Source organism: Neophocaena asiaeorientalis, unplaced genomic scaffold (genome assembly GCF_003031525.2).
Source record: "Neophocaena asiaeorientalis asiaeorientalis breed wild unplaced genomic scaffold, Neophocaena_asiaeorientalis_V1.1 scaffold43, whole genome shotgun sequence".
In the NCBI taxonomy this organism is placed as follows: Eukaryota; Metazoa; Chordata; class Mammalia; order Artiodactyla; family Phocoenidae; genus Neophocaena; species Neophocaena asiaeorientalis.
The window spans coordinates 7788096-7802566 of record NW_020173674.1 but is presented as its reverse complement, the minus strand read 5'-3'; the positions used below and the strand labels follow the sequence as shown (position 1 = coordinate 7802566).

At 58.5% G+C, this 14471-nt stretch overlaps 1 protein-coding gene across 2 annotated transcripts; it reads left to right on the top strand.

Annotated features, from left to right (window-relative positions):
- Positions 1–75: 75 nt before the first annotated feature.
- RPS6KA4 (ribosomal protein S6 kinase A4) lies at positions 76–12383 on the top strand. Of its 2 annotated transcripts, XM_024748774.1 has the most exons (17): positions 76–2030; positions 2133–2204; positions 2854–3072; positions 3168–3283; positions 3808–3915; positions 4120–4200; positions 4281–4384; positions 4480–4630; positions 6937–7101; positions 8866–8994; positions 9173–9306; positions 9403–9496; positions 9972–10145; positions 10226–10420; positions 10671–10830; positions 11020–11183; positions 11452–12383. In XM_024748774.1, the coding sequence occupies exons 1-17, from the start codon at positions 1766–1768 to the stop codon at positions 11644–11646; spliced, it is 2526 nt and encodes an 841-aa protein (XP_024604542.1). In that variant the 5' UTR covers positions 76–1765; the 3' UTR covers positions 11647–12383. The 2 variants fall into 2 exon arrangements, with proteins under 2 accessions (XP_024604542.1, XP_024604541.1); XM_024748773.1 differs by having other exon boundaries at positions 3808–4200; positions 11452–12366.
- The last annotated feature ends 2088 nt before the right edge of the window (positions 12384–14471 follow it).

Genomic DNA, 14471 nt, shown 5'->3' with positions numbered 1-14471 from the left:
CACTAGGTGCCAGGGACACATGTGGCCTGGAATCCTTCTCTGCTGGCAGAGGCCTGTGGCCATTGGCCTCCTTGCCCTTCATGGGGCAGCAAAGGGCTTTCTTCAGGGGAGGGGCCCGCTGGGCTGGCCTGGATGTCGCAGTGGCGGGGGGAGGGGGCAGAGGTTCTGGGTAGCCAGCAGAGCGGGTAGGGTCTGAGTCTGGGCTCAGCCTTTGCTTGAGAGGTGGGGTCTGGGCTCCCGAGTGTGGGGCAGGAGAAGTACCCAGAGGGCCTGCACCCGCCCCTTGTACCCTCTTCTCTCCTTTTATTTCTTCCTGCCTCCTCATCCTCTCTCCTCCCTGCCTTTGGGGCTGAGCCCCTCGCCAGGGAATTTACCGCCCTTGGGGTATCGCCTGGTGTTGGGGGCTGTTGTGGAGGGACACACGAGGTGGGAAGGACGCCGGGGTCTCTGACCAGGGCCTCTAGGATGACGCCCGGGAAGGGGGCCATTAGCCTGGGCAGCAGGACGTGAGTCAAGGCACCTGGGGCCGCCCAGAGTAGGGTGGGGCTGCCCGGCTGAGGTGAGGCAACCTGAATCTGGGGGTGGGAAGAGCTGGGAGGGGTGGCCAGGCCAGCCTCCCCGGGGTAACCTACTGCAGCCTGACTCACAGGGTTTCCACAGCCCTCCCCTTGGGGATAACCCACCGCTCTGCCTTCCTTCTCTCAGCCTGAGTTTCTGAGGTTGGTGGCATGGGAGTGGACCCCCCTGGCCTCCAGTGGGGCTGAGCAGCTGGAAGCCCCTCCTACAGGCCTCAGGGCAGGGGGCTTTGATGGCTGCCCCACCCTATTGGTGGCCCCTGTCGGTTGTCAGGGAGGGGGACAAGGCTCTGGGCCTGATGGGGAGAGCAGGCCACACCTATGTGGCTCTGACACCCCTTTTCGAGGTCTACTTTGTGCCAGGCTTGGGAACCACAAGGGGCAGAGCCACATCGGGGTGCGCGCGCTGGGTGGGCTGTGAAGGGTGTCTGGGGGCTGAGGTGCTTTTATAGGTCCGCTTGCTTTAGAGAGATTTGGTCAGAAAATCGGCTGCCCCTCCCTGCTGGGGGTTGGGCTGGGCTCCCTCTCGGTGCCCCTTGTAGGTAAGGGGAGCCCAGAGACAGGGCTTGGTCCTCAGGGTGCCTCAGGCCTCCCCTGCAAAGGCAAGTCTACAGGGGAGAGGGTCTCGCTGGCTGCCGGGGGTATAGACAGGGAGCTGGGCTGGGCCGGGCGGCTTCTGCGACCCTCTTAGCCTGCCCAGCACCAAGAGCGAGAGCCACGCTGAGTGAGAGGCGCAGGGCTGGGGCTGGGCTGGCAGTAGCGGACAAGGGTGGCCGTGTGGCTTCAGGCTGCTGTCTGGCAAGGGGACCGACAGATCCCCTTCCCTATTTGCTGAGGTCAAGGAGTGATCAAAAACGAGGCAAGTGGGTTGTGATTTTTATGAAATCCCTCACTTTCGCTGGTGGCTAAGAATTGGACAGAGCTGCTTGGCTGCCCTTAGGGCTGGCATCCTGGAGGGGAAGGCGGCTCTAAAGTACCTGAGTGGGACCCCCATCCCCCTTGGGACACAGCCTGATGTGGACTTACCGCCTTGGGGCCAACACCTGGCTTGGGAGTGTCCGCCCCACAGAGGCTCCAGGTTATCCACGGACCCCAGGCATGGCTCCTAAGGGGTGTTCACAGGTCCCCAGGATGGTCGCCTGGGGCCCAGAGCGCACAGCCCTAGAACCAGCCCCCTGCGCCTGCGGGAGATGGGACCGCCCCGTCCGCCCGCCCGCCGCCCCGGCGCTGTCACGTTCCAGCGCCTGACTCAGGCCTCGCAGGGCGGGGAGCAGGGAGGCGGCGCCGGCGCCCGCCTCAGCCCCGGAGGCGGCACCAGGAAGCTCCCGCCCCGGCCGGAGCCGCCATGTAACCGGCGCCGCCCGGAGCTGAGCCTCGCGGGCCCCAGCGACCCGCCGGCCATGGGGGACGAGGACGAGGACGAGGGCTGTGCGGTGGAGCTGCAGATCACCGAAGGTGGGGCAGCGGTGGCCCGGGGTGCAGGCCGGGCGATGGCTGCCCAGGCCGGCTGGGAGGGTTCATGCACGGGCTGGGTTCATTTGCCCCCTGTGCCCGCAGCCAACCTGACCGGGCACGAGGAGAAGGTGGGCGTGGAGAACTTCCAACTGCTCAAGGTGCTGGGCACGGGAGGTGAGGAGCCCTATCCACCGGCAGGTGTCCCAGGCATGGTGCCCCGGGCCTCCCGCTTGCACACCCACCTGGGTTGGGCCAGGCTGCTGGCAGTGCCCCCCCAGCCTCTCCCTGCCCTGCCTGCTTTGCCCTGCCCTGCCATGGTTTGCACGCCGACCCCCAGGGCTGCTCCACGTTGACGTCGCTCCTCCCTGGAAGGTCCTCCGGGATCTGCCAACACTCTTGGGGGCTTGCAGCTCTCCTGTGTGATTTCACAGCTCCTCCCCTTGCGGGATATGAAAGCCCTCTCCCCCACTTTGCAAACTCCCCTCCTCGGGTTTGACCGGCCCTCCCCTGTCTGCGTGCACCTCTGCCCCCCTTCCTTGGCTTTGCATCCTCTTGCATCTGTCTCATCTTCCACAGGTTTGCACATGTTTTTGTGCCCCCCAGCCTGGTTTGCACATCCCCTCCCCGGTTTCGCTGAGCACCCGCCCTGGGGTGTGCACACCTTTTCCTTAGAAGGCTCTGTCAGTTCTTGCACACCTGCCTCTCACCCCAGCTCCTTCCCCCGACTTGCACACCCTCCTGGCTTGGCAGCGTGCCCACCCTCACCAGTCTGCACCACCCTCCTGTTCATGGCCTACCCTCCGCCCACTCGCTGCTCCCACAGCCTACGGGAAGGTGTTCCTGGTGCGGAAGGCGGGCGGGCACGACGCGGGGAAGCTGTATGCCATGAAGGTGCTGCGCAAGGCGGCGCTGGTGCAGCGAGCCAAGACGCAGGAGCACACGCGCACGGAGCGCTCCGTGCTGGAGCTGGTGCGCCAGGCACCCTTCCTGGTCACGCTGCACTACGCCTTCCAGACGGACGCCAAGCTGCACCTCATCCTGGGTAAGGGCAGACACCTTCCAACCCTGGGGGCCATGGAGGCAGGGGGGCCACCCAAGGGGGCTACTTCGCAACTTTCACCCACCTCCCGCCCCCAGACTATGTGAACGGTGGCGAAATGTTCACCCACCTCTATCAGCGCCAGTACTTCAAGGAGGCTGAGGTGCGCGTGTATGGGGGCGAGATCGTGCTGGCCCTGGAACACCTGCACAAGGTGGGTGAGGACCTGGCCACCTGGCTGTGGCCGTGGGGACTGGGCCTGGGCCTTAGAAGGGGACTGTGAACATAGCGGCCTTGGGCTTTCTGAGGGCTGGTGGCCTCGGTGGGGTCGGGAGCTGCTTCCCTTAGGCCTCCTGGAAGGAAGGCCTCGGTGCTGCCTGGTGGGGTCTCCTCCCCTGGGGTCTCCTCGAAGGGGCTTTCCTCTCACAGGGAGCTCGAGGCTGCTTCCTGGGGCCACGTTCACAGAACTTCTGCAAATGGAGACCTCATGCCTTGGCTCCCAAAGCCGTCATGAGATGGGGCTCCTCTCCCTGGGAACTTGGGGCCTGCTCCCCTGCGGCCTCCCCATGGTGTCCTCTTCCTTGCTTTTACATCTTAAATGGCTTTTCCTATCCAATGGCCCAGTCCCACCCCAGCCCCGCACCAGCACTGGAGATCCCCTTCCCCAGGGACCAGGTGCAGGGACAGGAGCAGAGGGTGTCGGGGGAGGGATCCTCAGGGCCTTCTTGCTCCTGCCAGCTGGGCATCATCTACCGAGATCTGAAGCTGGAGAACGTGCTCCTGGACTCCGAGGGCCATGTCGTCCTCACGGACTTCGGGCTTAGCAAGGAGTTCCTGACAGAGGAGGTGAGTGAAGGGCAGTCTCGGCCTCCTGCACCCCCGTGCGGGCCGTCCCTTCCCGGCTCCTGCTTCATGTCTGGCTCTGCGTTTCTCGGGGGTACAGAGGTGAGTAGATCCAGGCCCTGCCTTCGGGGAGTTCCCACTGCTCCAACCCTCACAAGTCCACGAGTCTTAACTCTGAGCCTTGGGCGGGTCCTCTTGCCCTCCCAGAAAGAGCGGACCTTCTCCTTCTGTGGCACCATCGAGTACATGGCCCCTGAGATCATCCGCAGCAAGTTGGGCCACGGCAAGGTGGGTTGGCAGGGGATCAGAGGGGTGGGTGTGGTGAGGTAGGGGTGGCCACAGGCCCTCACCCTGGCTCTGCCCCGCAGGCTGTGGACTGGTGGAGCCTAGGCATCCTGCTCTTCGAGCTGCTGACAGGGGCTTCGCCCTTTACCCTGGAGGGCGAGAGGAACACGCAGGCAGAGGTGTCTCGGTGAGCAGGGTTGGAAGCAGAGGGCGGCCGAGGGGCCTGGGCAGGGCTGGAGGGGGGGCTTGCTGCCCCTGACGCCCCCCCACCAATCCTCCCAGACGGATCCTGAAGTGCTCCCCTCCCTTCCCCCCCCGGATTGGGCCAGTGGCACAGGATCTACTGCAGCGGCTACTTTGCAAGGACCCCAAGAAGCGGCTGGGTGCAGGACACCAGGGGGCGCAGGAAGTTAAGAACCACCCCTTCTTCCAGGTGAGGCTCCTGGCTCGCCCCCATACCTGTCTGCACACACCGGGGCCAGGCTACTGCTCTGGGTTGGGGGACACTGGAGGGATGGTCTGAGGCTGGCCAGTTTCACTTGATTTGGAAAACCTCTCAGATAAAGAAAGCAGGCTTGTCTTCTCAGCCGTCTCTCTTGCAACTTGGAAGATGTGTTCTTGGCGGGAAAGCATTCATTGCCTGGTAGGGCTGGCAGGGACTTGAGAATGAATTCATCGGTCCTTTCATTGGACAGGTTCAGAGAGGAGCAAGGTGCCCAAGATCACACAGTAAAAGTGTAGAGCTGGGAACAGACCCCAGGTCTGCTGTCAGCCCAAATCTGATGACTCTTGCGTGCACTCAGGGTTTTGGTCTTTGTACCTGTACAGGCTGTGTGCCTCTTCTTCAGATGGACATGTCTGAATCAACCACGTGGGTTTTGTTCACTTGTTAAAAGCACACACAGTTTAAGGTGCAGTGCAGAGTGAATTCTGTCCTTGTGAGACCTCACTGGCTCGGGCACTATGCCTGGCCAGCATCACTGCCGAGCAGGGCCCTGTGACTGTGAACACCTGTGTCTTGGCCCCTTGCTTGCATTATTTCATGTAAGCCTCAGAACCTTCCTGATTATCTTCATCTCTACAGATGAGGAAACTGAGGTTCAGAGAGGTTAAGTAATTTGCCCAATATCACTGAGCTAAGTGATGGAGCTCAGATTTAAACCTGCATGTGGGTGGCTTGAAGGCCCATGCTCTTAACTGTTATGTTCTGTTTACATGTGGGTATTACATTTGCCTTGGTCTGACGTAGAAACAGAGGCATCCACTAATGGGCACTTATAGTGGGCCAGACATCCAGTTACCCTTGCTATGAGTGCCATCTCCTTGAATCTTCCCAGCAAGTACTGCTTGGAAGGGCCCTCAGAGAAGCTTTCTCAGACAGGAGTCTAAGTCTCTGCGGTGAAGATGTCCCTTTGTGGGCGAAGTGACTGAACAGTGTCAGTTTCCTTAAGTGAATTCCTCAACCCACCCTGAGCACATGCCAGGCTCCAGGTGCTGGGAGTAGGTGGACCAGTAGTCACACTGGAGAGGCGCCCCAAAGTTTTCGAGGCCTGATGGTGCCCTTATTCCCCCTTCTTTTGAGATAGCCTCTTTGGTGATAGCAGTGCTCAGGTCCCTGGTGCCAGAACTGGGGCCTTCAAGCCCAGGCCAGGCCTCTAGGCTGCGAGTGACAAAAAGTCCAACTCAAGATGGTGATATCTGTGGAATAGAGTCTGGCCGCTAAGAACAGAGATAGGAATGAACAGTGGTCTAAACAAGATAGACGTCTATTTATTTATTTATTTTCTCACATAAAAGAAATCCAGAAGTTGGCAGGCTGGGGCTGCTGTGGTGTCTTCATGAAGCCAAGTTCAGTTTTTTTTTTTTTCTTTTTAAATGCTCCTCTATTCTTAGCACGTAGCCTCTGTCCCCAAGGTTGCCTCGTGGTACAAGATGACTGCTGGAGCTCTTGCTATCTAGGTTGCTCTCCAGGTGGGAAGCACGAAGAAGAAGGAGTGGAAGGGCAAAAAGGGCACCTTACCAACGGTTCACCCTCCTCTTCAGGCTCTTTCCCTGGATTCCTACCTCGTAATTTTTGCTTACAAGTAACTGGTCACTGCTAGCTGCAAGGAAGTTTATAAAATACTATTTTTTAGTTGTGTACATTGGTTCCTGAAATAAAATTGGGGCTATAGTACTAAGGAAGACCAGGAGAATGGATGTTGGGCAGGCAACGAACAGGCTCCGCTGTACTAGTTTAAACATAAAAGGAATGTTTTAGCTCCCATAAATGAAAAGTCCAAGGAAAAGTGGTCTGACTTCAGGCAAGGCTGCATCCAGGTGCTGAATCTATGTTATTAGGAATTTCTTTCTTTGTCTCTTGCTTCTGCTTTTCTGCACAGGCACTTCATCATTAGACATTGAGGGGGTCCCCAGCAGTTCCAGGCCCATATCCTCCCAGATTTAAGTCCAGTAGGAGAAAGAGATTTGTTTTTTTTTTTTTTTTTTTTTGCACATCAATTCTATTAAAAGCCCCAGAGTTGGCTGAGTGTGGTGGAGGGCTGGTTCTCCAAGAGAAATAGGGATTCTGTTATCAGAGGAAGGGAAACAGAAGCTGGGGAGGCAGGAAGAACAGCTTCCCGCACAAATGCCAGTGAGACCTTTGCCTCACTGAGGAGCTGCCTGGTGAGGGTGGCCTGAGTGGGCAGGGGTTTCCACTTCCTGCCCTTTGACCCCTTGTCTCTCATTCCTTTTCTCCAGGGTCTGGATTGGGCTGCTCTGGCTGCCAGGAAGATTCCAGCCCCATTCCGACCCCAGATCCGCTCAGAGCTGGACGTGGGCAACTTTGCAGAGGAATTTACCCGGCTGGAGCCTGTCTACTCACCCCCTGGAAGCCCCCCACCTGGGGATCCGCGCATCTTCCAGGTGAGTGAGCGTTCATAGAACCACAGATGCGGGGGAGGCAGAATGGTGCTCAGCCTCAGCCCTGGCTGACCTGTGGGCACTGCACAGGCCCCGTGTCCTGATCAGGAGTCAGCATCTCCTCTAGGTCTCTCCACTCCGTTAGGAACCTACAACTGTCAGTCATAGAGACCACCTGGGCAGGACATGCCTTTGAATTTCCTGGTTTATCTTGAAATTTCATGTTAATTTCCCTGCTTCTCCATCGTATCTCTATTGTTATGTAAAAATACTGTTTTAAATTATTCACTTGCTTAAGGGGACACTTAGGAAGAGATGCCTTGTTTATACTGTGGCTTTGCATGTCCCTCTGGCACACCATATCACACTCCTGGGGGCATAGGCCCCCTCCACCCAGTTTTAGAAGCTTAGGCCTGTTGGACCAGTCCCATCTCCTTTGCTCGGCATACAAGGCCTTGCACGGTGTGGTCTCTGCTCAGAGCCCTAGCCTCAGCACTCTGTTATTCCACTCAGTGCTCTAGCACCTCTGAACTGCTCAGAGGTGCCAGAACACACCTCTGTACCTTTGCATATGTGGTTCCCTCAACCTGGAGGGTACAGCTGCTCACCTGGCAAAATTCAAGCCTTGTTGTCCAGTGCTGTCCGCATATGAAGTCTTCCCTGCTCCTCTGGCCCTGGGTCACCCTTTCCTTGTGCACCAGCCTGCTACAGACAAAATCTCCTTCTAAACAGTTTGGCAGGTTTTATCCTGGCGCTGACTGAGACTGCCTCACCTGGTCTGAAGCTCCCAGAGGGCAGGGACTGTGTGTTTAATTTCTGTGTCCCTGAGTCCAGCTGGTAATTTCTGTGTCCCTGAGTCCAGCTTGGGGGCCTGGCCTGTAGGACATGGTCCATAAATATTAAATAAGAATAGGCCAATATCAAGTATGGATGGATCAGTTCCCCTCTATGAAGCTCTCACAAGGGACAGCTCTGTGCTTGAATATCCCTCGATCTACTGCGATCCATCCTCGATCTCACAGTCCTAATGAGCAAGTTTTCTTGTGAATCAGTGGTTACTTTCATTCATTCATTTAATGATTCAAAAGTATGTATTGAGTGCCTTCGATGTTCCAGGCACTGACCTGGGCACTAGGGACGTAACGATAAACTTGACAGACAATAATCCCACCCATGTGGAGCTGGAGCTTGCATTCTAGCGCACAGTGGCACTGCATTTTTAGGAGAAGACAACACATTGTTAAAATTACCCTTGAGAGTCCCTTGAATTGCCAGGATGTGGATTGTTAGGAAAGGCAAAGAATTAACTTTGGTTTCTCTTTACGTTTCCTCAGTAGCCCCCCTTGCAGAGGAGGCCAAAGTTTGATTTGAGAGGAAGGAGTAAAGACTTTTTGTCCTGAGTGGGTAGAGTTGAATTCTCCTAAGTTAAGTATGTGTGATGCCAGGCCACAGTTCTTTCATGTATTCAGCCTATCATATTCTGGGCCAGTGCAGTGTGCCAGATGACGCCCTTGGCACTTGGGGGGATCACTGTGATGGGAAAGGTAGAGTCACAGACTGGTGGGGGAACAGACATGCATGGTCCCAAGAGGTCATAGAACACGGTGGAATAAAATGTCCACACATCCTGTGTGCACCAGGATGCAAAAGCAACATCCCCTACTCCAGGGTCTTTCCTCTGCCCCCGCCCTCCTTCCCGCTGGGTCTGGGCCTTCGGGGACTCATCTGCACCTCCATCCACCCCTGACAACACCCCTCCTCCACCAGGGATACTCCTTCGTGGCACCGTCCATCCTGTTTGACCACAACAACGCGGTGATGACTGATGTGCTGGAAGCGTCTGTTGCTGGAGACCGGCCTGGCAGGGCAGCGTTGGCCAGGAGCGCCATGATGCAGGTGGGTTGGGCCAGGGTGGGAGAAGTGGGCTTGGGGGCATCTGGGCTTGGGGACTCCAGATGTGGCTTCAGCAGGCGCATGCTGTGGCTTCGGTGAGGTCCATAGCCTCTCTGAACAGGGGCGTGGCATGGCCGCAAGGCTCCCGGTAGGACCTCTGACGCGTCCCCTTCGCCCCCAGGACTCGCCCTTCTTCCAGCAGTATGAACTGGACCTGCGGGAACCCGCGTTGGGCCAGGGTAGCTTCTCCGTGTGTCGCCGCTGCCGCCAGCTACAGAACGGCCAAGAGTTCGCGGTCAAAATCCTCAGCCGCAGGTGGGCGGGCCCGGGGTGGGCTGGGTTCTGCTGAGCGGATTCGGGGAGGGCGGGGCCGGAGGTCAGCTGTCCTGACCCTGCCTGCCCTGCCCCCAGGCTGGAGGCGAACACGCAGCGCGAAGTGGCCGCCCTGCGGCTGTGCCAGTCGCACCCCAACGTGGTGAAGCTGCACGAAGTGCTTCAGGACCAGGTGACGCCTTCCTGGGCTAGGGCGGAGCCCAGGGACGCTAGAGCCTGCCCGTGGGGGGCGGGGAGGAGGACAGGAGGCGGGGCCTGAGAGCGCCATGGGCGGGGCCTGAGGACCCGGAGGTCAGGGAAGTGTGATTTCAGGGGAGTAGGGCCTGAGGACCGGAAGGCGGAGCTGAGGATGGCCAAGGGAACGGGGCAGGGGGAGGATTTAGGGCGGCGGGTTTTAAGGTGGCCAAAGGGACGGGGGCCTGGAAAAAAGTAGGGGGTAGAAACTGAAGCGAGTCCTAAGGTGGTTCTTGGGGTGGTCTTGAGGTCAGGGTTCGAACAGGGTCGGGGCCTGAAGCCGGGGGCGGAGCTTGATGTTGACCGCGGGGCAGGATCCGGCTGGGCCTGGTGGGGGGTGGGGGGGCGGCCCGGTTGGGTAGGTGGTGACAGTAAACCCAGGTGGTGACCTTGGCCCGTCGCGCCGCCCGCAGCTGCACACGTACCTGGTCCTGGAGCTACTGCAGGGTGGGGAGCTGCTGGAGCACATCCGCAAGAAGCGGCACTTCAGCGAGTCCGAGGCGAGCCAGATCCTGCGCAGCCTCGTGTCGGCCGTGAGCTTCATGCACGAGGAGGCGGGGGTGGTGCACCGCGACCTCAAGCCCGAGGTGGGAGCGGGGCCTCAGCGGACTGGGAGGGCTTCGGCGCGGAGGGCCAGTCTCTGACGGCCGCCTCGCCTCCCTCATAGAACATCCTGTACGCCGATGATACGCCCGGAGCCCCGGTGAAGATCATCGACTTCGGGTTCGCGCGTCTGCGCCCGCAGAGCCCAGCGGGGCCCATGCAGACACCCTGCTTTACGCTGCAGTACGCGGCCCCCGAGCTGCTGGCGCAGCAGGGCTACGACGAGTCCTGCGACCTCTGGAGCCTCGGCGTCATTCTGGTATGGGACGGGGTCTCCGAGGAGATGTCAGGGTCCTCCGAGCCTGGGGACAGGAGTTCTCTTGTTGGGGTGGCAGGGTTTGGTCTGAGGCTGGGGTCAGAAGTCGTCCTAATACAGAGGCGAGGTCTCTCTGGTGCTGGGGTCTGGGCATCCTAGTTTTAGGAGTTGGATGTCAGAGTTCATAAGCCATGGGCCTCAGGAGTTAGCCTCTTGGAGAAGGTCTGGACTGGTCTCACCTTTCACTCCCCAGTACATGATGCTGTCAGGCCAGGTCCCCTTCCAGGGGGCCTCAGGCCAGGGCGGGCAGAGCCAGGCGGCGGAAATAATGTGCAAGATCCGCGAAGGGCGCTTCTCCCTTGACGGGGAGGCCTGGCGAGGCGTGTCTGAGGAAGCCAAGGAGCTGGTCCGAGGTGCGAAGCCGGAGGTCACAGGTCATGGCTGGGGAGGGGGAGGCCATGGGGTCATGATGGGACAGGGTTTGCTACTGGGTCAGGTGTCCTGGTGGGGGACTTGTGGGGAGGAGAGTGGGGCTGCTAGGATGTCTCTGGGGCGCAGCCTCTACACACAGCCCGCCAACACTTCCCCTGTCCTGCCTCCAGGGCTCCTGACTGTGGACCCCACCAAGCGGCTGAAGCTCGAGGGACTGCGGGGCAGCTCGTGGCTGCAGGACGGCAGCGCGCGCTCCTCGCCTCCGCTACGGACGCCGGACGTGCTGGAGTCCTCGGGGCCAGCTGTGCGCTCCGGGCTCAACGCCACCTTTCTGGTGAGGGGCGGGGCCTGCGGGGGGGTCCGGGACCGAGGCTGGAGAGGCGGAGCCTGCGGGAGGCGACTCCCGCAGAGTCCTGAAAGGTTGAGTTCAGCCGAGTCCAGGCGTCTGACCTGTCGGGACCCTGACCGTTTGAGAGGCTGGAGGCCAAAGACCTGTTGGCCCTGACCTAGTGGTATGGGAAGGAAGGCCTGGGATGGGGGCCAAAGCTAGGATTTGGAAGTCGAGGCCGGGCCGGTGGAACTTACCGCCTCCTTTCCGCCAGGCGTTCAATCGGGGCAAACGCGAGGGTTTCTTCTTGAAGAGCGTGGAAAACGCGCCGCTGGCCAAGCGGCGGAAACAGAAGCTGCGGAGCGCCGCCACATCCCGCCGCGTCTCCCCCGTGCCCGCCGTCCCGGGCCGGGCACCCGCCGCCAAGGGAGCCCCCCGACGAGCCAACGGTCCCCTGCCCCCCTCCTAGCCTCCGTCACTGTGACCCTCTCCCCGGTCGGGGCTGTGTTCTAGGAGGCCGGCTCACTGCCCCCAGGCCTCCTGTATAGCTCCGCCCCATCCCCAGGGATTGTTACCCTTCTCTCCCCTCCCCCCCCACCCCCAGACAGAGCAGAAGTATTTTTATAAGCAGAGAATTTTTTTTAATGTCTTACCAGATAGAGTTAGAGATGCAGGGAGGGAGGGGGCCTGCTGGGGAGTGGAGTGGGGGGCCCTCTGCCTAGATGCTGCCTCATCTGGTGGAAGGCACTTCTCCCCCAGGGGGCTGCCCCGGCAGGGAATGGCTCCTCCTCCATTTCTAAGCACTGAGTTGCCACAGGGAGAAACTGGGACCTCTCCCCTGCCCTCCCCTGAGGTCCTGCTCTTGGGAGGGGGCACCCCTCAAGCTGTCACTTTATGGACTGTTTGTGCAATTACGTCCACCAAAGACCTGTGTCGGGGGTGCTCAGTGAGAGGCCCTGGGGGACCCCCTGAAGCATTTCTGCCTCACTTCATGTCACCTGCTTCCGCCTATTGAGGCTTAGGAAGGAGGTAGGCGACCCCCTAAAAGGGGAGGCTCCCTTCTCACCCATCCCCTCCTCTTTGGCACAGCTGCCCCTAGCTGGGGGTGGCACCTTGGGGGTCTGGGGTGGGCATCCACAGTCACTGCCTCAGCCCATCCAGGCTGTGCCTTTGACTTAAAAATAAAAGTCTACCCAGTGCTGTGTGTGGCATGTGTGTGCGTATGTGTTGGGGGTGTGTATGGGCAGAGGTCTTGGGGCTGCCTGCCAGCCAACGGGGCCTGAGACCTCAAAGAGGAGGGACAGGGCAGACCCTTCTGGGTAAGATGGTACCCTTTGTCCTTGGCTTTTGACATGAGGGTCAAACAGTTATCTTGGGTGTGTATCTGATACCTCTGCCATGTATCATTTAGGATTCTCCTGGTTGTAAGTAGTAGAAAACCCAACCTAAACTTGCTTCAGCAGAGCAGGACTTCTAGGCTTTTTGAACTACACAATCCAGGGGTAGCTCCAGGCAAGACCTGATCAGGATGCAAACATATGATCAGGACTCAGCTCCCCAGTCTTAGCTTTTTATTCTGTTGTGGGTTTTTTTGGTGTTGTTGCAGACTTGGAGGACTCTCCTCTTGGCCCCAAGATGGGTGGCAGGTGCTCCAGGGAGCTACAGATTGAAATCTGGTGAGAAAGAGAGTCTTTGTTTTAGCATTCCTGGCAGGAATCCTGAGATGTACTCCAATTGAATCCATTTAGGTCAAGTGCCTACTCTGAATCAATCACTGTGGCCAGGGATGCAGTGTGCTGATTGGCTTAGATCTGGATCTTAGACTCCCCTCTGCAACCTCATTGGGTGGAGAGCAGGAGAAGGGATGGTCCCTAGAGAGAGGTCAGTTGGACAGGGCTTGGTTCCGGTCAGGGAGGGAGAGCAGGAGGGGAGCAGCTCATACCCACGGCTGTGGCAGTGATCAGAGTGCGCCCCTCTCAAGGGGCATGAGACTTCCCTTGTGTGATCCCTACTGGGTGGTTGTGGCCATAGGGCAGTTTGGCCTGAGCGCCTCTGTGCCCCCCCAGGTCAGGGCTATTTGTCCGTATAGTGCAGACGTCCTGAGAGCCCCAACCCCCTGCCTGGACACTATGGGCTGCTGCAGGCCTCTCTCCCCATAGGCACCCTGTGGGGTCATCTCAGCGTGGACCTTCCCTTCCTGTTCTGAGGTTTGCCTCTTAGAGGAGGAGGTAACTGGAGGCCTGGGGACAGGAGCTGGGGCCCCACAGATGCTGAAGTCAGGGCAAAGCCAGGTGGGCCTGGTGGGCAGGTGGGACACCATGCGTGTGGATCAAGGGCAGTTGGGGGGGTGTGGGAACACCCAACTGTATCCCATCCTATGGGTCTGAGGGAGGAGAGGGGGGCCCAGGAGAAGGTCGGAGGGAGGGGAGGGGAAAGCATCGCTAATTCTGACTTGTTTTACTGACCGTGTGACTTGAGTAAGTCACCTAACAGTCTCAGGCTTCCCCATTTGTCAAGAGGGAGTCATATGGCTGTCAGGATGAACTAGAGAATGAACACATGTGAGAGGGGGGTCATTTAACGACCAAGTATTTACTGGGATTTACTGAGGTCTTCCAGTGTGCGGGGACTGCCCTGAACACTACATGGCTTATCTCATGGACTCCCCACGACTAGCTGTTGAAGAAAACACCATTTCCATTTAATAGAGGGAAAAGTGAGCCTCAGTGGAGGTCAGCACCTCGCTCAAGGTCACTCAGCTAGAAGTGCCTTCCATCCCGGTGGTCTGATTCCAGACTTCCCTCAACCATAGGAGTTCTGTAGTGAGGATGGGCTTTAATTTTACCCCAAGGCTGGATGTTTGGATTGTTTAAAACTTTGTTTCTATCATAAATGATGTGGAGACAAGTTGGTACATAAATCTGTGCATTTAAAAAATACCTTGGAAAAAAAGAAAAAAAAAAATACCTTGGACTTCCCTGGTGGCACAGTGGTTAAGAATCTGCCTGCCAAAGCAGGGGACACAAGTTCGATCCCTGGTGCAGGAAGGCCCCACATGTCGCGGAGCAACTAAGCCGCTGCACCACAACTACTGAGCCTACGCTCTAGAGCCGGGAGAGCCACAACTACTGAAGCCCGTGTGCCAAGAGCCCGTGCTCCGCAACAAGACAAGCCACCGCAATGAGAAGCCTGTGCACCGCAACGAAGAGTAGCCCCAGCTCGTGGCAACTAGAGAAAGCCCGCGTGCAGCAACGAAGATCCAATGCAGCCAAAATAAATAAGTAAATAAAAATT

Bases quoted from the DNA above. Each gene is read 5' to 3' on its own strand.
- RPS6KA4 (XM_024748773.1), top strand. From the start codon at position 1,766: ATGGGACCGCCCCGTCCGCCCGCCCGCCGCCCCGGCGCTGTCACGTTC. The intron at 3,073-3,167 runs GTAAGGGCAGAC...TCCCGCCCCCAG, and splicing joins CAAGCTGCACCTCATCCTGG to ACTATGTGAACGGTGGCGAA. The intron at 4,201-4,280 runs GTGGGTTGGCAG...TCTGCCCCGCAG, and splicing joins GCAAGTTGGGCCACGGCAAG to GCTGTGGACTGGTGGAGCCT.